The sequence below is a fragment of the Diaporthe amygdali genome (assembly GCF_026229845.1).
Source record: "Diaporthe amygdali strain CAA958 chromosome Unknown NODE_19_length_847323_cov_64_739301, whole genome shotgun sequence".
NCBI lineage: Eukaryota > Fungi > Ascomycota > Sordariomycetes > Diaporthales > Diaporthaceae > Diaporthe > Diaporthe amygdali.
The window spans coordinates 219,512-246,547 of NW_026517039.1; the positions used below are offsets into that span (position 1 = coordinate 219,512).

A 27,036-nucleotide genomic window follows, 5' to 3' on the forward strand; every position below is an offset into this window, starting at 1 on the left:
AGTCAGATAGCTTTGTGAAGCATGCATGAGGGAATATTTGGCCGAATAAATAGTCTAGAGTCAGCCTTGCAATATGTTAAAAGCAAAATTCCAATTGGCATATCGTAAACTAGATGTCTCGTAAACCAAATGAGTTCTTCGATATGATAAGCTCAAGTTTGTCTTTTCTGTGCTGTGACATTAGCCATTGACCACCTTCCGAAAAAGGCAGGCTCTACGTCCCTGGGACACGTTGAACTGCGTTGGCCACGATCTTACAGAGATCACTATCATGGCTGAAGCCCGACAAATTCTATCGGGGACGGTGACTGCGTACCACGGAGCTCTTGAAAGCCGAACATGAAGTCGGCATCATTGACTGACTCTGCTGCAACGTTGGCTTTCCATGTGTGTGGGGGCGTACATGGATGGCATTGTCGGAGCGGGGGTGACCAAGCACGGTCGGCCGTCCACGGTTGCATGGGATCGTAGCGGCTCTGATCTCGGGACTAATCCAGAAGACCATATTGGGTTCGAGCTCTCACTTTAGCGCAGATGATCGGGGATAATTGTCACCCCAGAAGCTCTAAGTCCAATTGGGCTCGTCGGCACTAGCCTCGTTGGTACATGTCTCCATGTCAGGAGCCATCGGACGGTGAAATTGGCCGACATGCTGGCACCTTGCAGAAGGGAAAGATCGATCAGAAGCTCGGAGCCGGCTGCTTTTCTGCCCAGTTGATTGTGTCTGGTGTTAATGATAGAAACTCGGACTTCGTGCGCGGCGGCGAATTCCACAACGGTCACGACATCCGCGTAAGATGTTGCACGAATTCGACAATTGGGGAAAGGCCCTATCGCTCCTAGAATCTTGTTGTAAGACTGGAATTCCGTCCTGTCATTCCTTGATCGATGGCCAGTCGTTATCTGCAGCCGAAAATGTCGCTACTGCCAACATGATACTTCTTACAAAGTCGAGGGCGAGAGTAGAAGCCTGGGGCATGGAGACGGCCACCATAGTTGTTGGCCAGGTTTAACATTCAATAATGGCTCGCCGAATGCCAATTCAGACCAAGCATCACTGTTTCTACCTACTCCTCCCATCTGCTTCTATGGGCAAATATAATCATGGACCAATGCATTCCAGGTCTTACGTCAGTCCGGTTTCGTATCTACGTCGATATACATAAGTCAACGACAATCATTCTGCCGAAAGAGGTCATACTCATCTCCATGCTTGACAAGGGTCAATTAGGAGGCACATCTCATCCACAAGAACCGGATCCATGGTTCTCCGAGTCACTTCGGTCTGCGCTTTGACTGGGCGTTCTTACTGCTTGCTACCAGCAGTTAATCACCTGCCCGATCGAAAGTCATGCATCAATAGTTTGCAAATTGTGGTGTGGGAAGGAACGATTCGGTTAGGCCAGAGTGTGTTTTAAGCTGGTCACTTTCTTAGTAATTAGAGCAGAGAATTTCTCCTCTATAGCTGGCAAAACTTCTCTTATGGAGCTTCCGATTGAATCTCACGGTTTTCTTTAAATAATATAGGTCAAGATATAAAGTAGTTGATTTTCAACTGTATATTGCTCATTAGAACGTGAAAATTAGTCGAGATTATAGGCTTATTCGATGGGGAAGCTAACAGAATGGCGTATTCGGGTTCAGGGCGCGTAGAGGAGTACGGACTCTATGTTGTCATTATAAGCACAACAGTAACCTTAATGCCAACGTGTGTTGGTAGCCAGATAAGGGCTAGATGCCGCCGTGGTTTCGATCGACATGGGAGATGCTGCCAGGGGTATCGATCGACATGGGGTCATGGAAAGATCCGAGGGTGGGGGCCACACCTTGACTGTTAGGATCTTTCCATTAGCTGCACTTAAAAAATACTTGCAAGATTGACGTGAACGTCTTTTTGCGCGAGGTATGAACCTATGTACCATGCTTCGTTGTCCGAGTCTTTCATGATACGTTGTCAGCCCTCCTGCTCGCCGACGCTGCGTAGAAGTATGTTGACAGGGCCTCACATCCAATTAGCACAAGTTACAACGGTGCCTAGGCGAATAATGCTGAGACTCAGACGAGCCGAGGCTGGAGAATGCACAAGTGGGAAAGGAACCACCTTGAGCCTGACTGATTCCTAAGCTGCCAAATCAAGCAGGTAGCAATAAGAACAGTTGCCAATGCGAGATAAATGTCATGAACATAAGATAAGCGGTACGCAGGTGAGCGAGAAAGTAACGGCGACTACGGAAATGGCATCGAGTGAAACCCTCCAAGACGGTTGGATGTGACTAGCTGGTGGAAGTCGTGCCTGCTGAGACTTGGATTTTCTACAGCCAGAGATAAGACTGGGAGGTATAACTTAGTAGCTTAGGTATCGTGTGGACCGGAATTTATTTTCAAAATCTTGGGATTAAGCAAAGGCCTGTCTCAACTCATCAAGAAGCATAAATGCACCAAAATGTCTCCCTCGGCATCTATATTTTCACCTGATATTGCTATCATTGGCGCCGGAATTGCGGGGGTAACGTTGAGCATCGCCATCTCCAAACAGAATCCTTCATTGAAGCTCACCATATTCGAGCAACGACCAGAGTTTTCAGAGGTTGGGGCCGGAGTGGGCTTTGGGCCAAATGCGGTCAAAGCCATGAGCCTCATCTCGCCTGAGCTGGGTGAGGCGTACAAGAACATTGTGACGCTGAATGGATGTAAAGAGAAGCTAAATACCGATTTTGACGTCTTTTGCGGGGATGGACTGGAGAAGGGTGAATTTCTGGGCGAGGTCGTCGCGAGAGAAGGTATCGTCCACGGCGGAGTGGGCAGGGCCCAATTGCTGGACACGCTTGTCTCGCTAATTCCAGATACTGTCGATATCAAGTTCAACAAGCGGGTCGCGGGCGTCAGCTAAGATGAGGCCACAGAGAAGATGAGGGTCTGCTTCCGCGATGGCACCCATGTGCTGGTTGATGCAGTAATTGGGTGCGATGGAATTCGATCCGAGTGCCGCAAGATCATTCTTGGCTGCGACCACGAGTTTGCCAATGCCGTGTACACTGGCAAATTTGCTTACAGGGCTGTCCTCCCCATGGATAAGGCTGTCGAGGCAGTAGGTCGCATTGCAGAGAATCGACGCCTTATCACTGGTCACGGGCGACATATCCTTTTCTTCCCCATCATGAAGAACCATGGGCTCAATATTGCTGCTTTTGTCAAAGCTCCAGACGACGAGCCCTGGACCGACAAGCGGTGGGCCCTTCCAGCTACGAAGGAAGATGTCTTGAGAGACTTCGATGGGTTCCACGAGGATTCCTACAGGCTGCTAGAGGTGCCCATTCTATGTTAAGTCCCCTGGCAAAAGTTGACCTTACTGACCGTGCACCTCGCTATTCTCCAGATAATTGAGAAGGTTGATAAGTGGGGGCTCTTCAACCATCTGCCTGCACCGACATTTGTTGACGAATCCGGCAAATTTTGTATCATGGGCGACGCAGCTCACGCCTCCTCCCCACACTGTGGAGCTGGGGCTGGTTTCGCGATCGAGGATTCATACATTCTGTCGAGCATGCTTCGCGAGGACTTCATTAAGTCACCATCTGACATACAGCACGCTTTCAGAGCCTTCGATGCCATTCGAAGGCCACGATCGCAAGAGCTCGTGTGGAGGTCGAGGAGGCAAGGCAGCCTATTCTGCTTGCAGCTTTGCGAGGCTGCTGATATGATCTCAGATTTCGAGAGCAACATGAGTTGGGTGTGGGATGTGGACCTAGATGCTATGTTGAGAGATGCAGAGGCCGAGTTTGAAAGGCTGCTGAATGAGAGCTTGTGATTGAGAGATGTCTGAGGCCAAAGCTGTAAAGGCTGGTTAGTAAGATCAAGACAATGCTTTAATGACAAGTATTTCATTCAAGTATACTCTACCTAAATATACAACGTGATTAATATAATAGTCGATATCATCTATCTCCGGTAGTAGGCTGCTTTTGTAATAACAACGAAGTGTTTATTAGATATCTTCAAATAAAACACTTTTATAAACTCTTTTTGGAAAAAAAGTCTTGCTCACAGGTTTAGCACAATAGAGCGTTCCATGTGCATGAGAAGCTTGGCAGATATGGGCAAGTACCCACACACCTGTATGCCCTTGGTCTAATGCATGTGCGCTGTATCTGAGCAACATGAGGCATTTGCTTCATTCAGCTCGATGTCCTTGCTGCTAGCAAGTAGAGGCTCTACTTTGTCTACACGTCTAGACATGGTATCACTACATTCGCTCACTAAAATACGACAGGATGCTATATTTCAAAGTGAGTGCTTAACACTTCTCAATATAATAAACAAAGTTCAGTAACTAATCACAAACATTATGTAAGTATACATCAACACTTAAAGGAAAGAGAGGATACGTACCTTGATCGTAAGCTGCCTCGTCACTTGCGTTCTGCCAACTCGTCTCTAGGTTCTGAGACAGCTTCTCCGTATCGGTCACAATACGACCAGACAACAACTTGAGCCTCTGCTTGATGAACGAACGTGCGTCTGGATCATGCGTATACAGGCCTGCAGTGTACAATGGGAAGACTAGTAGTCCAGCCGTGTGGGACTCGTTCTCTATGAGAGAACACAGGCTGAGGATCCGTTGCGTCAAGGCCGGAATCCTTATATCTCGGCTGTTTATATTTTGAACCTTTGCCAACAATATGACCCGCACGCAGAGAACCAATGCATCGTTGTACCGGGTCTTGTCGATAGCCTGTTGTAATTGACTATCTTTGTGCTCATCGCTGAGAAGTTTCAGCTTCTGAACAAACGTCTCAAGGATCCGGCTTTGGCTGTCTCTATGTCGTAACATCTGCCCTAACCGGAGTTCAAGACCTTCCACATCGGCTTCGAAGGCCCCCCAGAACCACTGGTTTTCGTTCGCTGGCTGGCTGCTGAGGATGACTCCCTTCAAACGACTCAAACGTCCAACATGGTATAGCAGACTGGCGACCGAGTTTGAAATTCCCGTGGTAGGTGTGATATCCCCAAAGCAAGATGATTGGATTTCCCGTTGTATCTTTTCGACCGCTAGCTTTTCTAGTCGTTGGCTACGTGCGTCTGCGTTGAAATCACCACTCGCAAGCGATATTTTGGGCGTGAAGGTCGCATTGGGGTCGTTCTTCAACAAGTCTCCTTGCTGATTAATTCCGGACTTCGAAAAAATTGTCAGAAAGTCAGGGGCGTTGAGCCTGTATTCTCCAGGACTAAGCATTGCAATGGTGTGTATGTAGCCAAGATAGTGGACAAGGAAAACAAACTCTTCGTTAGAGCAGAAGTCGTTCGAAAGCATCTTTGTTAGGAGAAAGGCTTGCTCCAAGCACACTAGCAAGGACCGCGAATTGCCTGACGCTACGTAAGCGGTGCAGAGTATGACCAAAGTAGCCAAGGTGTTGAGGGACGTATTGGCATCCGTGGGCCCGCGAGAATGACTATCTGATAATGGCGGATTCGCTTTCGGCAGAGCCTCCGACAACGCCTCGTTCTCCAGGTGAGCGCCCAAGCTTGACTCTGGAAGGTTTCTCTGTCCCAACGATGTCTGCGTATTGTACTGTGAAGGATTGGTACTGCTTTGGTTCGATCGCATTACGAAAGCAAGATACAGTATTGCAGATCGGAATGACGAGCTTTCCAGAGCGCGCGGCAGAAGATAGTCAATAAGAGGATTGGCTATATCTGTCTGATGAGCAGTGATGCTGTGCACAAGCTGGGATGTGTAAACATTCCAAAGAAGTCTTCGCTCATCCTTGTCTTGGCCGGCGGCGGCGGCGGCGGCGGCTGTTGGCGGTCCACCGTCTTGAGTCGAGCGTGAACCCGGTAGACTCGAGTTCATCTGGTCGAATGAGCCTAGGGACGGATTCCCTTCTACAGAGCAACAGGACGCGTCTTGCAACTCATTTGACTCATTTGTGCGCTCCATGGAATCCCATCCACGAAAGGCCGAGGCGAGAGGCACCGGGAGAGCACTGTAGTCATTGTCTGTGATTTGGTCTGCGGGAAAAAAGGTGTCCATCATATCGACCAATCCGGCTACACAGGGAGACATGGTCAGCTTGGAAGAAAACACAATGGAAGAAATGGTACATACCATTAATCTGGTCACCATATCTATCTGACGTTGAGCCAAGATCAGAGGCTATTGACGCTGAAGATGGATCGCCAATGTCCTGAGGACTCGATCTGATTTTGGTCACTTGACAGTCCAGATCCTGACGCGTACATCGTGCACACCTAGGGAATGCAAGATCGCACTTCAAATCACACATTTTATAAGTCTAGGTTTATCTCTATGAGAGTAGATAGGCATTAGACGTACTCTTCGTTTGGCAACTTTACATGGCTGGCACGGATTATTATTCCTAGCTCTGCGTTGTGCCATCTCCCTTGGCTCTAGGAATACCGAACTATTCAGCAGTCGGCCTAGAGTGCAAGTTGAGGTGTGCCTTGTAATCGAATCTTCAAGCCGTCATTGGCTAGAAACGAGCCAAAGAATATCGGCACCTCGTAAAAATAGTCCAGAAACAACAAGTTGAATAACGATGCGCCCTCGCGACGTTGGCGGGCGTGAGTTGTGACTATCGCGTATGATGCTGCTGATGCAGGGGCTTGAAAATGATATCAGGCTCTGAGTTGGCTTGTTATCGGAGATGAGTTTGCTAGAGGGGCAAGTGTTTTCGGATAGGAATTTTGTTACACCGAAAGCTCCCCGAGACAGCCTAGGCGCAGCTGATATCACATCAAGCTTGGCCCGAGACTGATTAGGTCTAGCGCTTCCCCCAGATCATTATTGCCGCCGGAGCTAGCCGACCGAGCAACCATTGTCTGTGGCAATTGAAATGGGCCCCCCGCCCGGTGTCGTTTGAGCTGTCCCGCATGCACCATACAGATTTGCAACCAATATCGGTAACTCACAAATATCTTCTATACTATGCTTGAGTGCAAGGTGCTGGAGATACCGGAGATGTAATACATGTGAACGTGAGCACATCAAAAAGAACACTTTATATTCAGATTTCGAGGTTGCTCATTGTGTTTCTAGGTTAGCTATAAGCGTCTAAATGGTACTATTGCAGTCGACCCATTAGAACAGCGTCCCCACCGCGATGGCACGACTGGCAGCGCTCTGGCGTTCTGGCGCTCTGGCCCCTCATTGCGATAAAGTCAAACACCGCGAGGGGCAGAGGTTTTGGTTAGCAGTGAGGCCCTGTACTTGATCATTAGGCACCTTGAAGTTCGATCAGCACAGTGAACAGTCATTGATAAACCTGATTTGGGCGGGCGGCTTAAAAGTATTCCAATTTCTAGGCGGCTTAGACGCCTTCATTCCACAGTCAACTTCATACGGATACACGGGAATCCCTACCGCACTCATATTGCACTGTCATTTACTTGTCTTCCATGAATTCGGCTACATTATGTGACCAAATTACCACGCGGTGAAGATAGCTGAAGTACCTACTGAAGCGTATACTTGGGGAATGGTCCCGTGATGGACCACGGGCCGATAGTTGATGTTTGAGCCGGAACAAATCAATATTGATACTTCATGATGTCCCTTCCAACGCAAGGACTTCCTGGCCAGATTTGATAATTCAAAGGGCAAGTTGTCAACACATCAATGTGTGGCTCATCATGCCTTGATAAGTGAGTAAGTGCAGGAAACAACATTATTGATATCAGGTCGACATGCTGATTTGTGGTGTAGAACGATTGGTTTCTATTTGGAAGGACCAATGCGCCTTGTCTCATTGCTTTCATTGACAGCCTTGCGTAATCCGATCACATTCGAAAGCACGGTTGGCATGTCGGAGTGAATACAGATAGTGAACGGCTTCCCTTTGAAGTCAAAGTTGAATACGATGTCATCGATAGACTTGCCTGTGCCTGCAGACATGGCGCGCTTGGCGCGCTCATAGCAAAGCTCGGGTGTTGCCATCTTGGATGCCGAGACAGGCAACAGAATTCCTTCGGACGTGTAGTCGGTGTCCACATAGATCTCGCCCTGAAAGGGAATTCCCAACTCGTTGCACATGGCTTCTTCCGCATCATTCTGGTCCCCATAGACGGGCACCCTGAATGTTGCGCACGCTTCCAGCACCGCCCTCATGATTTGCTCGTCTCGGAGCATGTAAAAGAACAGTTCGCCATGCGGCTTGATATGAGAAAGCTCAAGCCCTTCAGCGTCTAACATGGATTTTAAGGCACCGACCTGGTACAAGATCATGGCGTACATGTCCTTCGGATCGACCTCGATTTTTCTTCTGCCAAAGCCGAACAAGTCCTGCTGTCCGGGATGTGCACCGGCCTTGACACCGTACTGTTTACACAGACGGACGGTCTTCAGCATGATGGAAGGATCGCCTGCATGGAAGCCACAAGCGATGTTTGCGGCGTCGATGTGCTTCATCAGCTCTTCGTCGGGACCCTGTATCACAGCTTCAGCAAGTCAACAATGAAAATAGCTTAAAGCTGAACGAGTTTCGTGGACGTACCAACTTCCACCGGCCAAAGCCCTCGCCCATATCGGCATTGATTTCGTATTTTTCAATTAGTGTTTGAGTCATTTTGGGTGTATGAAAAGGCGTTGCACGTCTTAACGAGAAACGGGAAAGCAGTCGTAGCATGCAGGGATGGTTTCCTCAGGAACGGGCCAGTGGCGACATGAATTTAAACATTCTATGTGCAAATAGATTTCACCCATCAGCAAGATTAATCATACATGGATGAATCAACATGGCTGTGTGGCTTGTGACTGGTCTCAAACTTGGGTTACACTTGGGGGCGAAGGTGCGGGCCGCCGCTTGCGGCATCTTCAGCGGCGGTGATATCGGCAATTGGAGTCCATGGAGCACTGCGCCGCATCAATCAGAAAGCATGACATGAGACGTTTTCCACCGACAGTGTGAGGTCATGATTCTTGACTTGACTGCGGACCATCTCTTCTTATTGCCGTCTCAGCAAGTAGGCGGGGTCCCTGGAGAGACAAGAATGCCGACTGGAGTGACTGCATCTCCGCTACCACCCTCACCTTTGACCTTGAAAACAATAAAGCATGTAAAGAAATTCTTGCTTTGTTACTGCGAATAGGCAATTAGACTCATTGACCCCAGGCTTTGCGAAATTGCTCTTTCACAAGTTTGCTTCCTATTCGCCAGATTCCGTGAAGATGCTATCATCAACTGAACAGTATGCCGACTTCCGGAGCGTGTCTGTGGACAACCTCCCCTTTTTCACCCCGAAGCAGAGTGTACCAGTGGGCACTGCCATACTTTCGCCGGAGAATGGTGTTACCGAAGAAAACATTACCCCGGCCTTCCGTCCTATTACAATCCGCAGTCTAACTTTCCAAAATCGCATATGGGTAGCGCCTATGTGCATGTACAGTTGTGAAAATGGCTTGTTCAGCGATTTCCATGTGGCGCACTATGGACAGTGGGCAATAAGAGGCAGCGCTCTGATAACCATTGAGGCAGCAGCCGTGACCAAGAGGGTACGTGCTTACTTTCCCAGTGTCTGTCCTAACAATCAATACACATACTAGTAGCCCTATGATTGTGCTATACAAACAGCAACTGAGGATCTCTCGAGCACAGGGTCGGAACACACCTCAAGATGCTGGATTGTATTGCGATGAGCACATTGCGCCGTTGAAGAGGGTGGTCGATGTGATTCACTCCCAGTCACAAAAGGCAGCCATTCAACTTCAACATGCCGGTCGAAAGTGCGGCGTGTGCCCTCCATGGCTAGGACTGCGTTTGGTTCCCGACAGATTTGGCGGCTATGCAAAGGACGTCCAAGCTCCTACCGCAGAGCCCTGGAATGAGAACTACACCACCCCTAGTGAGATGACAGAGGACGAGATCCTGGAAACTATCCAAGCGTACGGGCAAGCCGCCGCTAGAGCCGTCAAGGCCGGTATCGACGTTATTGCGATTCATGGTGCACACGGCTACCTTGTGCATTCGTTCGCCTCGCCGGCGGTAAGCTCTCTCCCGGTGGATCAAACAGACGTGCGAATCAACCTTCGAATGTTTTGCTTGCTAACGCCACTTTGAAAGACCAATAAACGAACCGACAAATGGGGAGGTAGTTTTGAGAACAGGACCAGGTTTGGTATTGAAATCATCCGTGCCGTGCGACAAAATATACCCAAGGACATGCCCATCTCCTGGAAGATATCCGCAGTGGACTGGCTCCCTGAAGGTGAAGGGTGGGAACTAAATGACACCCTCCGATACGCCCCCATTCTTGCTGCAGAAGGGGTGGACTTGATCGATGTGTCTAGCGGTGGAACAGATCGGCGACAACAAGTTCAGCTCGGCCAGCAATACCAGGTTCCTTTCGCCAAGGCCGTCAAAGACCTCGGGATTCCCAAATTGTTTGTTGCAGCCGTCGGCATGATACGAGACGGTGCTACTGTCCACGATGTAAGACACTTGCATCAATTTCGAAAAGCCAATTTAGAACCTAACATTATGTTCTGTCTGCTACAGATCTTGAGCCACAACAAAGCTGATGTCGTTCATGTTGCGCGCGAATTCCTCCGCGATCCCAACTTTGTACAGCAGGTCGCCCTCTCGACTGGGACGGAGGTCACATGGGTCGATCAATACCATCGTGCTCCAAGTAAGTACTTCAATTCTATTTGCACAATATGGTGAAGACCAGGTCTAATTCCTTAACAGTGAATAAAAAGTATGTTGAATCGACAACAAGCATCACGACGGGACAGAAAGCATCCGCAAATGTCACCAAGACACATACAAACCAAGAAAATAATAAAATTCTTGTATGATTTATCATCTGGAGTCTTTACAGTGGTAGGTTTGCAGTTTTATTCTTCGGTAGAATAACCCTTCTTAGCATATGTTATATTACAATGTAAAGCGAGTCATACTCTTTTTCTGGCACTTCGAAAACAATCAAGAAAATCAATAGTATTTCGCGAATTCCTCGCCAATATATACATGCCACGTGAAGCGGAGGCCATAATGATTGCGCAGTAACCGGACTGTAACGTAAATATCGGCTCATCTAATTTTTACCCTTGAAAGCCCTGTATCACCCCGACCCTGCACTTCCAGCCGCGTGGAATTTGGGTGTTGATACCAGAGGTGGCGCCGGCTGACCTACTGGATCGAACTGATGCTAAATTAAGCTGCATCGTCGTTGAAACACAAAAAGCCCAATACAGAATGTCGCCTCGTGGCCCCGTCGGTCTACCGGGTCCGCTCCTGGATGCGAAAGGCGGCGAGAGACAGGCCTTACTAGCCGACACAAAAACAAGGTCTGCCAGACTCCATGCGGCTGAATGCTTCCTGCGGCCAGGTTAAGTCCTTGCGACAGAGGCTCTCAAGCTCGGCTGTAGTAAGCCTCGGATGATTTGGTTCTATGAAAGTATGAGCCGCCACACAAGTCAGCGCACCTGAATCAAGCTGATCCGCGCATGATTACCACCACTTCAATCGACCTATTCCAGTCGAGAACCTGACATAGCAAGGGTGACAGGCTTCCATGAGCGGATTTTGGGTCCATATATGTGTAGCAAGCCCATAGCAGGAAGCAGAACTGCGCTCGAGATCAAAGCCTGCATGCTAAATGTAAAAAGAAATCCTGCATCACAGTCAATAACAATCTTGTAGCCATGACTCTGGTGATAGCAGTCGTTGGGGAAAGAAGCATGACGCATACCTGAAGTCTCGACCCAGTCATTTATAAACCAAGAATTCGCAAAAGACGAGAGCTATTTTAAAGTTAGCGGTGCCTTGCGTTGAAGTGTGTTTGAGAAACGTACGTTTATCCAGACCGAGTAGAATGTGATGATGTTCGTGGCCGCTTCCGGGCAATTATCAATCGTATACGCGGCAATCACCGTATTCGTCATCTGCAATCCCGCACCAACTGCACGACTGATCAGCTCTTGTCCGTAAATCCGAATGGGTCATGTAGAACATGCTCATAAAAAATGCCACCTGGCCAACCATGAAGTGGTAGCTGTTTTCGATCGAGGATCCCCACAAGACCAGCCCGGCGGCAAACATGATGATGCCCGGGTATGCTAGCCAAATCCGCATCTCTGGAGTGCGGGCGATACCGCGTCCAGTGGATAATTTTCCGACAATTAGGTCACCTACCCATCCACTGAACAAGATCTCGGCGGTCAATGTACCAACAATAAGTCCGAGAAAAAGAAGACCCTGACCAATTATGCTATAGTTTGCGTATGCTACGGGAACCATGGTCTCGACAGAGATGATCCTGAATAAACTTTAGTAAACTTTCTGGTGCTAAATCAGTTGATTTTCGCCCACGTACCACCAGTAAAGAGATAAGGAGAAAGTGATAATTGGAATTGCAATAATCGGTAGTGCAAATATGCGGAAGAAGTCGACCACGGTTTGCCACGGCGCCGGATGTTGCACGCCCGGAATTGCGCGAAATGTCTGCAAAGTCGTCAGCTTGAACTGATCATGTGTTAGTCTCGCAGGGCAAGCGAGGTAAACTAACCAAGAAAGGAAGCTGAGTAGTCCGTCGAAGTAGATCATCTTTATTGCTAATAATTTCGGGGTTCTCGAGAATGGCTGCCCGGGGGTACAATGTCTCAGGAACAAAAGCAGCTTGAAGTAGTATCAGGACACTGAACAGTATCAAGACATGTAACTGCATCCAGTTGGGGGCCTTGTCGGCGACAAAACCACCGACTAAGTCAATTGTTAGTAAGTTCGTTTGATAGATGAGAAGAGTCGGTGCCAGGAAAGCGGAGTTGACTGACAGAAAGGCCCGAAATATGACCCGACATCAATTGAAAGGACCCAAAGCCCAACTCTGAAGCCACGCTCATGTTGCCACGACAGATCGTTGATGATGGAAAGACCAATCGTGATTGCTGGCGTAGCGCCAAAAATCTGGAAGAACCTCGCTGCAGAGTAACCTTCAATAGTTATGTTCGGCAAGGCGGAGCAGCCGGTGGCTACGATCGAGAGTGCAGTTCCTAATATCAAAACCGGACGGCGACCAATGATGTCCCCAAGCGACGAGTGGAATAAAGGCCCAACGGAAGCCCCGAGGTTCGAAATAGCAAAAGTCCAGTTTATCTCTGTGTACGTCGCGTCGAATTGTACTTGGAGCTGAGTGAAACTCATGATAGGTGCTGCGACTGCATAAATCATCACGAAGTAGCTCAAGCAGACGATGGCGATGATGCTATACTTCCGAGGAGAAGCCCAGTTCAGAGGATCATACGGATCATTTGTCGGTTGGGGGGATAGAGGTTTGCCGAATGGATCTAAAGCGATAGCAGAAGCTCTGCCTTCCTCAATGTCTAGTTTCTCCGTGGGCGTGGAAGATAGTGGAAGAGAGACATCTTTGATCATTGGATCGTTTTGTTTTTTCTGCTCAAGCTCAGACATTCTTCTCGGAGGACGGCTCGCTGGGGCTTTTGAGGTGTCTGTATTTGTAAGAGTTCTTTTGACGTTGTTTTCGACGTAGAGACTTCTGTTTACATAAATTTCGAGAATACACAGTCGGAATGGAAGACTACCATGCAGAGATCACTCGTATTAATTAAAAACGAAGAGCAGGACAAGATCTCCAATCAATACAACGGATTTGAACACTGAGATAAGACACGGAGACAGTATCACTGGCCATACTGATAATGGAATTTCAGCATGATCATTCACTCTCTTATCTTAGTGATACTCAGGCTACAGGGTGTGAACCCGGCTACAAGGCTCGAAATTGAGGAGACCTTTCGACCATACGCTCTCATAATACAAATGGATGTTTGATACTGGATGCCGAATTGCTCGCGATACGCTCGAAACCCCCATCCTTTTGCTAGGAAATCGACCTTAGTACATGCAAGTTGGAAATCACTCAGACATGGTGTTGTCCAGCTTCGCTCATCACAACATGTTAGCTTGATAGCCAAACATGTCCCAGACCCGCTAGTCATTTACTAGCACTCCAGTGCGGCAACAAGTTCAGAAGCCATGCCGCGCTCCGCATTGTAACAGTGCGCCGCAGGTGTATCATCCGGCCTTGAACAACTGATAAACCCCCGGCACTGCGCCGCATTGCGCCGCAGTGCGGCGCAGTGCCGCCGGGGGAACCGGTTGAGCGGTAGTCACAACGGGCTAGGCGGTAGTCAGGGGCTAACTAATCCTTAACGCACGGGCCCTGACTACCGCCCAACCGGTCCCCCCAACAACAACCTACTCTCTCTCTCTCTCTCTCTATCTCTGCCTGCGGCCGGACTACGTCAACGCTACTAATCATTGGCCGCCAATCCGCCGCTGATGAGCTAAGGCCCCTTACAACATGAGTCATATCTCCAGTGCCAATGAGACAGGAAGCTAGATCTTCACCGCAAGTCTACACTTTGGACGTTGGTTGGGGGGTCACCTGATATCAGAAGACACATACAATGAAGCGAGTAGTGATGGTTGTATGCAGAGCATCCATGAATGACGAAGCAAACCACTATGAGTGGTAGAGATGTACCAAGCGCCGTTCGATACAGCGAAGCAAACAATGGTCAGAGGCCAGTGCAAACGACCAATCGTTTGCTGTTTGGTGGGAGGAGGATTGCTTTTCGCACCCAGTAATCAGTTGGTCTCGAATTAAGTCCTTCTATGGAGCACCGTGGATCACGTAGCGAGAGATTGAGCGTAGATAAAAGCGTTGTTGTTCTAGCTAAGTTCTCTTCGGCGGTGGGCGAGCCCTCGGATCGTAATATTAGGGGCTTCGCCGAGTGCGCACTCCCCTGCAGTACCCTCCGGCAGCTCGCACGCAAGCGAAATTTGCGACACCTTCTATTTCCAGTTGTAGACTCATATACACAAAACAGACAACATTCATAATGAAGCGCGACTTTGCAGCTGACCCAGGTTATCAATTATACGACATTGCACGGGACTGATACGCTATCGGCCCTGGACACCGGAATACGTAATCAGAATGGGCTGCAATACCTTTACTCTCGCCCGAATAGCTAAGAGAAGGCAACGTTTGACGATCTTGGGCCTGAAACCATTGAACAAACGTGTGAGACTCATTGAACGAAGTAAACAAACGAACCCGGTTACCAAATGTTCGTCTGAATGAGAGGCAGCCACAACATCCGATTCAATTTCAGCAAGATAGCGACGCATATGCTTTGTGAACCGGAGAAAATGATTGGAGATTTTGGAACCCGGCTTTTCATTAGTGTAAGAGGCGATTCAATCCATTAGAGGATTACGCGCTATGATTTTCGACCCTTGCGCCTTTTGAGAAGATCTATCACTACGAAGACCATTTTGATTCCTCTCCAATCATAGACCGGAGACAATAGCAATATCAGTAGGCTTGCCGCCGTTGTAAGTGCCACCCTAGGAAATATGTCGTCAGTCATGATGTTCCCATTTGCAAGGTGGCGTCATAGCAACAAACCAGATCATAAGGACAACATGAAATGCCAATGACAAGATCGTCCTTGGCTTCCATCTCAATATAATCGCCAGCTCTGCTGCTGCTGATGGGCTTCAGGGTATAGTTGGGCGAGTTCATGAACAGGTTGAAAGGGTCGGGCAGCTCGAGCCGCGACTTGATTCCGTAGGGTTCCATGGCCTCCGTGATGTTCATAGTGCAAGACCGATGACCTTCGAGACCCGCTTCAGCATAAATCTCGGGGAAGCAAGGCATGAAGGTCATATCATGAACCTTGTGTGTGTCGGCGGTGATGGTCAGGACTTGGCGATCATGGTTCGTACGAAGGGACTCGCCAATATCGGGCGAAACTCCCAACAGTCTGAAACGGGTATAGGACATCCGAACGTGTTCCTTCAGGCCAGGCTTGTTGACCCATGCCATGAAGTCAACGATTTGGGTGCCGTGGAGGTCGACAACGCGGAAGCGCTCGCCGGCCTTGACCTCAAAAGCATATCCGTAGCCACCAGGCACGATGTGTGTCTTTGCGTTTGCTGGGAGGTTGTCCATAATGATGGTGTGGTGGAATGATAGCCTGTAGGAACGATAAGTGGAAAGGTTTGCTTGAGCTGCGTTTTTCACGTTGTTTCGAAATTCTTGTGAAAGGGGAGAAAAAGAGTCTACTTTAAATTCCGTGCAAATTGCGACCAGCTGGAGTGCATGGAGTCAGGGAGCTCCAAGAGGCTCAAGTGATAGTACATAAATAATCTCGACGTGCGGCCCGCCCTGCCCCACCACAGGTTGCGGTGCACTAATGCTTGCGGCCCGCGAGTTGACCTGCGGACCCCGACCCAGTCTTTGGGGATGGCAGCAAAGCCGGCCAGATAACGCCGGCTATGGTATCTAACGAGAAACATAACATAGCTAATCGGTACCTTGTTGTTCACAACATATACTTTGCGCAGTATCTAGAACCGTGTTGCTGTCTCGAAGGCCTTTGGCACGCACCTCGATGCGAGCAAACTTTGGCATTAATTCGATCATATCAATAGCGAACACCTTTTCCATTCCTACCAAAGCTACCGACATGTTGGATGTCGAAGAGCTTACCATCGCGCAGGCCCACACTGGGTTCAGACAAGGCGACTTCACTGCGAAGGAGCTCACTGCTGCGTTCCTTTCCCGTATCGATAAGTTTGATCATGCAGGGCCAAAGATCAATGCCATGATGGCACTATCGAGCACAGCTCTCGAAGAAGCCGCGCAGCTCGATGATCATCTGAACAAAACCGGTCAGCTCAAGGGAAGCCTTCATGGCATCCCGGTCGTGGTGAAGGACCAGGTCAGCACACACCTAACCGGCAACTACATGTATTGATTACTTGTTCAAGCTACTGATGATATGTCAACAGGCCGACACCAAAGGCATTGTTACCACTTATGGATCGGCGGCTGCAAAGAACAACATCCCTACCCAAGACGCATTTGTTGTCACGAAATTGAAGCAAGCCGGGGCTGTCATCATTGGCAAAACCACAATGGCCGAATGGGCGTGTGCCTGGTATAGCGCAAATGGTGCAACCGATTACACGTTCACCAAGAATCCATACCACCTCGACCATGACGTCGGTGCCTCGTCCGGGGGCTCGGCAGCAGCGATTGCCGCAAACTTTGCGATCTTGGCGGTCGCGGAAGATACTGGCGGTTCGATCCGAGTTCCGTCGTCGTTCTGCAACATTGTTGGGCTCAGGCCGACTCCAGGCCTCATCTCCCGTGCGGGCTTTTGCCCTCTCCTTAAACTTCACGACACTCCCGGGCCAATGGCACGGACCGTGACAGACTGCGCCCTTATGCTTGATTCTATGGTAGGCTTCGACCCTCAGGATGAGTACACTGAGTACGCCGCTACTGCTGCGGCCATTGGACTCCCGAAGGGTGGCAGCTACTCGACTTTCCTTGAGGATGGTCCTGAGAAGCTCAATTCTGCTAGATTCGGCGTTGTACGTCAGCTGTTTGGCTCGGAAACGAATCCAGATTACCAAGCGGTCTGCTCAGTCACAGCTTCTGCCATGGACAAACTCCAAAGACATGGCACAACATTTGTTGATGTACACATCGATAACTTGAACCACTACCTATCATACACTCAGACATATATGATCAAGGGCCGTACCGACATCAACAGTTTTCTTGCCACCAAACCGAACCTCCCAAGCGACATTGCCGACATCGTTCCCTCTAAACAGGTTAGACCATGGCTGGATTTGTTGAGCCTCACTGCGCATGGGCCGCAAGATCCAACAAGCGACGGAACTTACGTCGACCGAATATTGACGCGAGACGCGTTTAAGCGCAAAGTTTGCTCGATTATTGCATCCCAGGGCCTTGATGCGCTAATCTTTCCCGATGCCAAAATTCCGCCACCTCGGGCAGAAGACGCTACAAGCGGAAAGTTTCCGACTGAAAGTTTCCCTGTGAACACTTTCTTCGCAAGTCAGGCTTGTCTTCCGGCAATCAGTGTGCCGGCTGGGTTTACACAAGAAGGTTTACCAGTTGGACTTGAGTTGGTAGGTCTGGAGCATCAAGAACAACATCTGCTGGAACTGGCCAGAGGTATCGAGGTGGTCATTGGGGGTAGGAAAGCTCCTGAAGTAGCAGTGTGGGTGTAGCATGATGAGCTCTTCGGGATGTGAAAGTGCCTGTCCTCTCCCTTTCTAGTTGTTCTTTTGTGCTTGTGTACTGCACTGGAAGATGCAGCGTCAATCTTCAACGTTCATACGACATTATGAGCCCATTGCCACCCACATTCATGGACGGTCTTCTGACAATCCAATTCCTGAGCCTAATTTTTGAGCGATGTGATGCTGCTGTCTACGGCAACAGGCGTAGAGAGTGTTCTCTGCAGCCAATGAGAAAGCGGCCATGGTGTTATTATTGAGCTTCATAGACGGCAATTTGAGTAATAACGTCTTTTTTTAATATTATGAATGACATAATATATCTTATAAAAATTCTGAAACTGATCAAAGGATATTATCAAATAATACAGTCCCTTTCAATAAATGGATGACTCTAGTAGGTATCATTTCATAATGTTTGTAATGGCTTAGAAATGGCCTGTAGCGCTGACATCCTCCTCCATCGGGGAGATTCTGAGCGGCAGGTACACTGGAGCAGTTGAAGTGATCCACGACGGTGCACAGCGCTAATGTTCTCCTCTTCATGCATATCTGTTGTCAACCCCACTTTTACTTCACTTTGAGATTCGCATCCACGATAACCATGACTTCCAACAAGCCAGCAATAGTCATCATTCCTGGAGCTTTCAGTACCCCGGAGAGCTACGCCAAACTCACCGTTGCTCTCCAGTTACATGGGTACGAGGTTCATGTCCCACGTCTTGTCACGACCAACGAATCTCGTCCACCAAACGGGTATCTAGAGGATGACACATCTCTGATTCGCAGTCACGTCGACAGCCTTGTTTCTTCGGGACGTAGGGTTGTAGGAATTGCCCATTCGTATGGGGGCCAGGTCATGTCGAACGCTTTGTATGGACTTGGTCTTGAGGCTCGTTCTTCTCAAGGCCTTGAGGGTGGCGTTTCCGCCTTAGTTTATATGGCTGGATTTGCTCTCACTGAAGGAATTTCTATCTTTGATAAGCTAAAGGAGTTCGGTAGGCTGGAAGATGAGGTGCCTCTAATTTTTGACGTGGCCGAGGATCAGACTATGGCCCTCCTCGATCCCATCGCATTCTTGGGGCTCAGAGAGCCTGGAACCAAAGAGTCTGAGATCGAAGCATATGTCCAGACTCTACGTCGCTGGAATGGAAAGGCGATGATGCAGCCTCTGGAGAGAGCGGCTTGGAAGGAGATCCCGGTTGCTTATATCCACACCACGATGGATATGCCGGTCCCTCTCGAGACGCAGCAGAGCATGGTCCGGGCTCTTGAGATGGCAGGCCGCAAGGTCCAGACCTTCACACTCGAGACTGGTCACTGCCCCCATTTCACAGCGACCGAGAGCGTTGTTGACACTGTCAACAAGGTTGTTTCGTCTGAATTTGCTTAAGGAGGCCAGGTATGCAGTGATACTAAACAAGGAGAAAGTGTCAAGCAGTACTGATGAGCAAGTGGTCGAGCCTGGTAAATTGGATGTAGCAAGTGAATAGGGGTCAACAGCAACATTAGGCAGCAGGGGGTCATATTTTGCCATAGGCCGGGCCTTCTTCGTGTTCATCGCTGCTGACTTGAATATAATTTTTTGGGGGAGAATTAAAAAGAGCGTATGTATTTACATTCGTGCCTGAAGTACTCCCGGAATTACTCGGCGAAAAGAAACTGATGTTATCGAGCGGCTGATCCAACATAGAAAAACGACCAAAAGAAGCCCTCTGATTTCGAAAAGCAAGGCGCCAGACCACGGAAATAACCAGCACCAACTTTGCCGTTATCCGTGATCTTCACAATTTGATAATCGAGCTGCAGCTTTTGCAGCCTTCCGTGTCTCTTAGAACCTGGTGCGCGTGCCAAATCTGGCTGCCACTGAATTGGCAGCACGGCTTCGTGCCAGACAGCGTCTTTGTATGTTGGTTCCCTGTGCGAAAACACCACAACCTCACCCTTCAGATAGCACGCAGAGATCAAGACCCCGAGATGATGACGTTTGAGTGAAGACTCCATGGTGATTTTTGCCAGTTCTCAACGTTCCCTCTGTTGGCTTTTGACATGAACAACAATCTTCCCTTTAGCTCTTCCTTCCCTCAGCTTTCTATAAGCTTCACGCACATCGTCAAATGCAAACGTGGAGTCAATGATTGCCCTCGCCTTTCCCTCCGCCATCCACGCTCCAATTTTCTCAAAGAATTGTCGATCATTCTTCTGCTGCACAAAGTAAAATCCTCTGCGTCCAGTGATGGCCGGGCGGAGCTGCTTGGACAGAGTGGAGAACATGCCGGCAAGCGATAAGTTCTCGCCAACACCGACCGAGACAAATGTCCCCCCAGTTTTCAGGTACTGGTTGCTGTGGTCATACAGGTCTGTGGTGCTCCCGACGTTGTCGATCACGAGATCGAAGACGTTACCTCGGGCTTTCAGATTCGCCACGATGTCTGTCTTCTTGTAGTCGATGACCTCGTCAGCACCAAGCTGCCTGCAAAGTTCGATGTTGGCAGTGGAGCAAGTCGTGACGACCTCCACGCCCAACGCTTTGGCAAATTGGATGCCCCAGGTTCCTGTGCCGCCACTTCCGCCATTGATGAAGACCTTCGCGCCGGTCTGGAGGGTGCTGGGCATGAGGGACTGGTATGCGGTCGTTGCCGCGGTGCCTACTGCCGCTGCGTGATCCGGGTCGACTCCCTCTGGCAAAGGTGCGACGCTTTCCATGGAAATCACGCTGTACTGGCTTAGAGCGCCCCTCTGATTGATCATAGCATAGCCGCCGAAAACGAGCTGTCCCTCTTCGAAGGAGGTGTTTGATGGATGTTTGCCAACGACGCGACCGCAGAGATCCATGCCGGGAGTTGCAGGGCGGGAGATCATCAGGCGGCCGACGAGTGGTACGGCAGGAACTTTGTAATCGGCAGGGTTGAGCGATGCGCTGATGACTTCGACAAGAAGCTCGTCCTGACGCAAGGAAGAGATGCTGGGAATGAGCGCGTCGTTACTTAGAATCAAGCTGTCTTCCAGTTTGCCATGGACGGCAGAGTACTGCCAAGTGCGCATCGTCTTTGCCATTGTCGCGACTAATTCCTGTTGGTTCACGTGTTGATGCACATGCAAGGGGTAAGATCTCGGGTGCATAAAAAATGACAACTGAGAACCGACGAGAAGTGAGGTTGCGAGCTCAAGACAACACCACAGGTTGAACGAATACGACGTGGAGATGTGGGGCGGAGTTTGATGCCGGGCTGAGAGTCTTGGGAAAGTGTCCGGGATCGTGCCGATTCCGATTGACTGGTTGACCCGTTCCGAAATATTAAGTCTCCGAAGACAGCAATTGGGTTTCAATTCATCATTGCCAACCGGGTATAGATACACAAAGTATTTAATTGGAATGCCACACGAGTCAAGCCCCAGTTCAATGCCTTCGAAATCTGGCAACGCGCCAATGTGTCCTACCGAGTAAGAGTGGCATGACGTCTAGGGACTGTCTAAGCCTCAACTAGATATCATGTCAACATTCCTCGAGCCCACAGTTCGTTCAATACGAATAGGCCACAGTGTGCCCCCTCACCGTTAATTATATGGACCGTGGACTTTTTAATCACAAAATTAAACATTCAGCACCAGGTCAACTTTGATTTCGCAACTTTACCGGTGGGACTCTACGCCTCGGCAAAGATGAAAGATACCGTCGAAAGATAGATCGGTTTGGATGGGTGTGAACAAGGCACGACCGCGTAATATTTCTGCGTGACACGGGTGTATGATACTATATGAAGATGAATTAGCGCACGACTGAGGCTATATGGTCCTCGCAGCTCGAAACACTCCAAAACAAACTCCGTACCAAGAATCCTCTCGTATCACGGCGGGACCGGAGCCCCAGAAGAAGAGCGAAATCTCGACATCTAGAAACACCCTACATCAAAGAGACCGTATCGTCATGTACCTCCGCTGTTGCGAGGTGATCTTTTCCATTTGAACAGATTTTTATCGGCCTGACGGAGAAGTGGCCCGAGGATCACAAAGCGATATAGTTTTCTTGGCGCGAACGTCACACTCGAAGGCCTCAAGTCAACATGTTGCGTCGACTAAGACCGCGCTTTTATGACGGACAAGTCCAACGGCGGCGGCTTCACCGACCTGTCAAATACCACAAGCAGTTGTCAACGACATTCGCTGCCCTCGGCCTCTTTTTTTCCTTCTTTATCATGCTGCATCGAACATGCGGCAGGCTGCAAGCCGAAGACAGTGTGACCTCGCTGGAACATAAGATCAGAAAAGGCGCAGGGGTTGAGACTAAGGCTGCGTTGGAAAGGGTTAGACATTTTTTGAGGTGCCGTTCAATCTGGGCAGATTAACCCCACCCCACTCATGCTATTGCTTCCGCACAGCCACCGCGTAAGACACGGTCCATCCCCGGCAAGGCACGAGTGCCTCATTCCTTTCAGCACCTCCTCTCGTACCATACTTTGTCATGGAAACTATCGAAAACAAAGCCTCACCGTCTCGGGCGAATATTCAGCACTGACAGTCGAAAATGGGAAGCATTAAGGACTGGATCCGACGGAAATTGAAGTCGAAGAGGAAGTCGGAAAGCAAGGCAAAGGAACCAATGCGCGATCCTTTGCCGTTTCTTCCTCCATATTGCCCCAGAACCCCAACGCCATCGCCATCTTGTCAGGGCTCGAAGTCGGCAACCTCGCTGCTGCTTGATAATTACGGTCTTTTTGGGCGTCTGCCCTACGAGTTGCGCCGAGAGATTCTTATTGCAGCATTTGGTGGGAGGACCTTGCATGTTGGCCTGACGTTTGACCACCCGCTTGTGCGGCGGCCACCAGCACAAGTTGCAGAGGGCGAGCAAGCAGCGAACAAGCATTGTGGGCTGGGCTCTCGACTGGTTCCAGATGTGACGCAGCGTCAGGCATGGCATTGGTTCGGGTGCGTTTGCCACCGTCGTACGGGATATTCGGCCAGCGAGATAGAGCAGAGAGAAGCCGAGATGAAATTCTCAAGGACTATCGAGCCTTGCGATGATGAGTGTTTGAAAGGCTCCTTGTGTAGCTGTGAACTCCAGAGAGCCACGCCGCATAGTACTGAGTGTTTCATCGGCATCATGGGCTGGCTTCTGGCGTGTCGTCAAGCGTAAGTTTGTCGATGATGTTTCAATTTCCTTCCTGCCCCCACTCACCTTAACTATGGCAAATAGTTATACGGACGGTGTCGACGTTCTCTATAGCACCAGCACATTCCACTTCTCGGACTTGGACCTTCTACAAAATCTGCCGCTTCTCCTTCCGCAGCAACACTTAAGCAGAATAAAGTCCGTTGAAATGCTTTTGAACTTCGACGTCGATCGTCCCAATAGCCGGTTCGTTGATGGTTTCAAGTCGCTCTGGGACGATCCCACGAGGCAAGACACCCCTTTGCACAAATTTTGTGCCATGATTCCACAGTCCTTCACTCACGTCCAGAGTCTCTACATCTCGTTTCAGAGTTGGCTTCAACCCTCGAGAAGGGGCGCACAAGATGACGTTATCTCGGAAGTTGAGAGAATCATCTTGGGTCCTGTGGAAGATATGTTACGATTGCTAGACCCGCGGGCGGGCAAGGAATTCAACGTAGCCATACAAACGGGGGCGTGGCGCATATTGCTGAATAAGTACAGCAAACTGTACGGGTCTCGGCTGAGAGTGGAATCGGAGGACGGACTGATGCGTGGCCGGTTCTGGAAGTCACTTGATCTTTCCGATAGCCAAAAGGGTGATGATCTCGACAACTTCGGCTACTGGATTTGTGGTGGGTGGAATGACATAGAGTTTCTAGGACCTCAAGATTATTGGCTACTAACCAACTGGGGCGACACGTGGACTGAGGTTGGTACTACATTTTGAAAAAGTCAAGACTTTGATTATAGGGAACTACCCGTCACAATTCAAGTGGTTTCTTATTTGGATTCAAGAATCGAACGCCATCGTCGATTCAGGTTACCACTTCAACTCCTGTACACTGCTGGATAACACACGGGAGCGAAAGGTCCTGGGGTCCACTCCTGGAGCTGCCACTACAGAATCTTTCATTTTAACAAGTTCGAAAAATCTTGGCCGACCTGGCAGTTCCAAGTGTAGAAAGAAATATAGTGCGACTCCCACGATCAGCTTGTCTATTTTCCGGGATTAGAGGATAAAAAGAACAAACACATGCATACAATTAATCCCTGTGCATGAAGCAGATCCATTGTAAGACATATCATGGGGGGAAATTCAAAGCTAGTAGAACATGACGCGAAAAAGCAGTCTACCATTTCTGCTCCTGTGTCATGTATGGCGGAGGCGTCGTGACGGCAGGGGTGATATTCTTGGGACGACTTGAGGCATTCGGAAAGCTGTTACCTGCTTACTGATTACAGTCCAACATCAACTAATCTTGAAATATATACAGCACTAGTTCTGGTTAATTATCATGTTAATACCGCCTGGCCGCCTCACCTCTCCATGTAGGCAATGTAATCCCTGTAGCCCTTGTAGACCCTGCACTCCTTGTTCTCCCCTCTCACCCGGTACTCCTCTGTCACCTGGGGCACCTTGATCCCCCTGTGGCCCTCGATCACCTCGATCACCCCTATCACCTCGATCACCCTTCTCGCCTTGTTCACCTTGGTCACCCTTGTCACCCCGCGGTCCAGTCTCACCTGACAAACCGTCTTCACCTGGTGGGCCTGTCTCGCCCTGTTCACCTTTCTCTCCCTGAACGCCGCGATCGCCCTGAGCGCCCTTCGCCCCGTCTCGTCCATCCCTTCCAGCCGCGCCATTTCGCCCATCTTTTCCAGCAGCACCGTCCCTCCCGTCACGTCCAGGCACACCTTGAGGTCCTGGAGGACCAGGAGCGCCTTGCGGACCGGGCTGTCCCTCAGGCCCAAGTACACCCTCAGGACCAGGTATCCCTGGGGGACCTGGCGCACCTTGAGGCCCAGGATTACCTTGAGGTCCGGGCACTCCCTGTGGACCTTGTGGGCCAGGAGGACATGGATATCTCGTCCCCTTCCTTCGAGGAGGTAAATCTACAACGATTCGAGTCTTTCGATCCAGATAGACACAACAGAACCAAATCAAGAATACAAGACTAACTGCTAGGACAACGCCGAAAACAATGAGGCCTGTTCGAGCGGAGTTGTCATTGCTGGATGTATCTCTCTTTGGGGTTGATCTGATTGCAACGGATACTTGGCAATTGCTAATAGCTTTATACCCTGAGGTGTTAGTAGTCTATTAACTTTGGACGATGGTGGGACCGCCTGCGGCTGAGATTACCTCTCGTAGGTACCTTCATTATGACCCCCACTGACTCTCGAGCTCGTCGCTGTAAGTAGAGAATAATGCTGGGGTTGATTCCGTGTAATCATCCCTTCTCGGCAGACTTGCATGAAAATTGGCAGGTCGAGTTACTCAAAATATCAGTATCCACCGTCAGGCAAACACCAGCTGCTTGTTGTCCCTGCACCCAGGAGGTCGAGGCGACATGTGACTCGCATTTTATCTCCCCGTTGGAAAGTGGCTTGAGCCTCATTCGAGTTACTCAAGCTTCTGGTCGATGATGTGCTTACGTCTCGGGCCGTGGCGGGCTCACCGGTCAGAGGGTAAGCCCTGTTTGCAAGGTCTCGGGAGGTGCAGACAACGGTCTTCATATCTGTCCTGGGTGCGCGATTGGACGTCAAAGTGACAGGAGGGTTGCAGCTCAATGCATGCAAGCTGTCGAGAGTGGCTAGCCAGCTGCACCGCGGGGATGGAGATTGGCATTCGCGGCAATATGACGGTATACAATGCCAATGTGCTGCAGCCTGACGCCTTGATCGAACACGTCCACGCCAGAGGGATCACAACATACGCAGCTGTAGCCGACAGCAACAAGGCTCCTTGCAAGTTGCCTTTCTTGGCTGATGTGAGATGAACTGCCCAGGGGAAATCATGCACCGGTTAGCAATCGGTTGCGAGACTGCGGACAAATACAGTAGTTAGTTGCATTGTGTGACCGAGTTCTCTTTATCCGACTGGTGAACTAACTGCTTTGCTGGCAATCATACGCCCACCGCTACAGGGGCGCACCACTTGTGCTTGGCCTGAAGTTGGGGACAGACAGCGGAACCAATGAAATACCCATCAAAGGTGATGATGGACGACTGAATTCGGATGATACTCAACGAGGAAGACTACTGGCTAACTGAACCGCAATCTTTTGAATTAGCTGTGAACGTATGTGCTCATCAGACGAGAACTATCAATATGCAAGGCTTCGTATAATTTAATTGACTACTGCTTGGACGTTGAGTCCTGCTTTGAATGAAAGAGACGCTTTCTATTGAGAGGGTCGGGCTCATCCTCGACTTCAATATTTTCAGAACTACCTTATACGAGCATTTAATCTGATTCTACCTTTAGGCTTTCCTACGTATCCTACTCATGACTATCGAACTTCTAACCATACCTGAAACAGACTTCGCGGTAGAGATGGGTCTAGCCGCTCTGGACTTGAAGATTTCTCGTTTCTTGGAGTTGTCAGTAGTACAGCAGGTGCACCACACACAGCTCAATCACATTTAGGTCTGACTAAGCATGTGAAGCTTTTGCGCAGAGCAAGCTGACCGTCTTCAAGCCGGATGAGTTGGTGCTCTTTCAGTCATACCATTTATAACTCTGACTACATGTCAAAGTCGGCAACGAGCCCAGTCTTCCCTGTTTGCTTTCATTAGGCCGATGCAAGTGAGAGCTGAGTACCTCGGGTGGTGGGGGTCTGGGTGGGGGATCGACGAAGTATCATGCGAGGTGATGATGGAAGGCTGATTGAGCGTTGTGGCACCTGACGTCGACCTCTCCCTACCTCGAGGTCCACCTTTTGGAGCGATTAAAGCTCACGGTCCCCGTTATCCCTCGTGGAAAATATTGCTTGC

General features: G+C 49.6%; 12 protein-coding genes across 12 annotated transcripts; 6 read left to right on the plus strand and 6 right to left on the minus strand.

Moving 5' to 3' along the window:
• Positions 1–339: 339 nt before the first annotated feature.
• On the plus strand, positions 340–1,330 carry J7T55_010425 (uncharacterized protein; the record flags this gene model as incomplete). The annotated part of the gene is made up of 3 exons (XM_053144966.1): positions 340–387; positions 622–792; positions 1,232–1,330. 3 exons carry the CDS (start codon positions 340–342, stop codon positions 1,328–1,330), a joined length of 318 nt encoding a protein of 105 aa, XP_052992272.1.
• Positions 1,331–2,443: 1,113 nt separating this feature from the next.
• On the plus strand, positions 2,444–3,808 carry J7T55_010426 (uncharacterized protein; the record flags this gene model as incomplete). The annotated part of the gene is made up of 3 exons (XM_053144968.1): positions 2,444–2,780; positions 2,904–3,307; positions 3,377–3,808. The coding sequence occupies 3 exons, from the start codon at positions 2,444–2,446 to the stop codon at positions 3,806–3,808; spliced, it is 1,173 nt and encodes a 390-aa protein (XP_052992273.1).
• A 320-nt stretch (positions 3,809–4,128) lies between these two features.
• J7T55_010427 (uncharacterized protein) lies at positions 4,129–6,240 on the minus strand (the record flags this gene model as incomplete). Its single annotated transcript, XM_053144969.1, has 4 exons — positions 4,129–4,211; positions 4,390–6,048; positions 6,107–6,126; positions 6,218–6,240. 4 exons carry the CDS (start codon positions 6,238–6,240, stop codon positions 4,129–4,131), a joined length of 1,785 nt encoding a protein of 594 aa, XP_052992274.1.
• Positions 6,241–7,735: 1,495 nt separating this feature from the next.
• On the minus strand, positions 7,736–8,582 carry J7T55_010428 (LamB/YcsF family protein; the record flags this gene model as incomplete). Its single annotated transcript, XM_053144970.1, has 2 exons — positions 7,736–8,443; positions 8,511–8,582. 2 exons carry the CDS (start codon positions 8,580–8,582, stop codon positions 7,736–7,738), a joined length of 780 nt encoding a protein of 259 aa, XP_052992275.1.
• A 602-nt stretch (positions 8,583–9,184) lies between these two features.
• J7T55_010429 (uncharacterized protein) lies at positions 9,185–11,146 on the plus strand (the record flags this gene model as incomplete). The annotated part of the gene is made up of 5 exons (XM_053144971.1): positions 9,185–9,508; positions 9,612–9,998; positions 10,077–10,445; positions 10,512–10,644; positions 11,073–11,146. 5 exons carry the CDS (start codon positions 9,185–9,187, stop codon positions 11,144–11,146), a joined length of 1,287 nt encoding a protein of 428 aa, XP_052992276.1.
• Positions 11,147–11,867: 721 nt separating this feature from the next.
• On the minus strand, positions 11,868–13,391 carry J7T55_010430 (uncharacterized protein; the record flags this gene model as incomplete). The annotated part of the gene is made up of 4 exons (XM_053144972.1): positions 11,868–12,276; positions 12,334–12,461; positions 12,526–12,719; positions 12,791–13,391. The coding sequence occupies 4 exons, from the start codon at positions 13,389–13,391 to the stop codon at positions 11,868–11,870; spliced, it is 1,332 nt and encodes a 443-aa protein (XP_052992277.1).
• A 1,944-nt stretch (positions 13,392–15,335) lies between these two features.
• On the minus strand, positions 15,336–15,999 carry J7T55_010431 (uncharacterized protein; the record flags this gene model as incomplete). Its single annotated transcript, XM_053144973.1, has 2 exons — positions 15,336–15,392; positions 15,454–15,999. The coding sequence occupies 2 exons, from the start codon at positions 15,997–15,999 to the stop codon at positions 15,336–15,338; spliced, it is 603 nt and encodes a 200-aa protein (XP_052992278.1).
• A 442-nt stretch (positions 16,000–16,441) lies between these two features.
• Positions 16,442–18,098, plus strand: J7T55_010432 (midase protein; the record flags this gene model as incomplete). The annotated part of the gene is made up of 2 exons (XM_053144974.1): positions 16,442–16,771; positions 16,842–18,098. 2 exons carry the CDS (start codon positions 16,442–16,444, stop codon positions 18,096–18,098), a joined length of 1,587 nt encoding a protein of 528 aa, XP_052992279.1.
• A 613-nt stretch (positions 18,099–18,711) lies between these two features.
• J7T55_010433 (uncharacterized protein) lies at positions 18,712–19,500 on the plus strand (the record flags this gene model as incomplete). The annotated part of the gene is made up of 1 exon (XM_053144975.1): positions 18,712–19,500. One exon carries the CDS (start codon positions 18,712–18,714, stop codon positions 19,498–19,500), a length of 789 nt encoding a protein of 262 aa, XP_052992280.1.
• A 275-nt stretch (positions 19,501–19,775) lies between these two features.
• Positions 19,776–21,164, minus strand: J7T55_010434 (Zinc-type alcohol dehydrogenase-like protein; the record flags this gene model as incomplete). The annotated part of the gene is made up of 2 exons (XM_053144976.1): positions 19,776–20,051; positions 20,217–21,164. The coding sequence occupies 2 exons, from the start codon at positions 21,162–21,164 to the stop codon at positions 19,776–19,778; spliced, it is 1,224 nt and encodes a 407-aa protein (XP_052992281.1).
• A 1,468-nt stretch (positions 21,165–22,632) lies between these two features.
• J7T55_010435 (uncharacterized protein) lies at positions 22,633–23,986 on the plus strand (the record flags this gene model as incomplete). Its single annotated transcript, XM_053144977.1, has 2 exons — positions 22,633–23,237; positions 23,302–23,986. 2 exons carry the CDS (start codon positions 22,633–22,635, stop codon positions 23,984–23,986), a joined length of 1,290 nt encoding a protein of 429 aa, XP_052992282.1.
• Positions 23,987–24,389: 403 nt separating this feature from the next.
• J7T55_010436 (uncharacterized protein) lies at positions 24,390–26,249 on the minus strand (the record flags this gene model as incomplete). Its single annotated transcript, XM_053144979.1, has 6 exons — positions 24,390–24,459; positions 24,581–25,152; positions 25,220–25,248; positions 25,438–25,451; positions 25,719–26,040; positions 26,195–26,249. The coding sequence occupies 6 exons, from the start codon at positions 26,247–26,249 to the stop codon at positions 24,390–24,392; spliced, it is 1,062 nt and encodes a 353-aa protein (XP_052992283.1).
• Between the last annotated feature and the right edge of the window lie 787 nt (positions 26,250–27,036).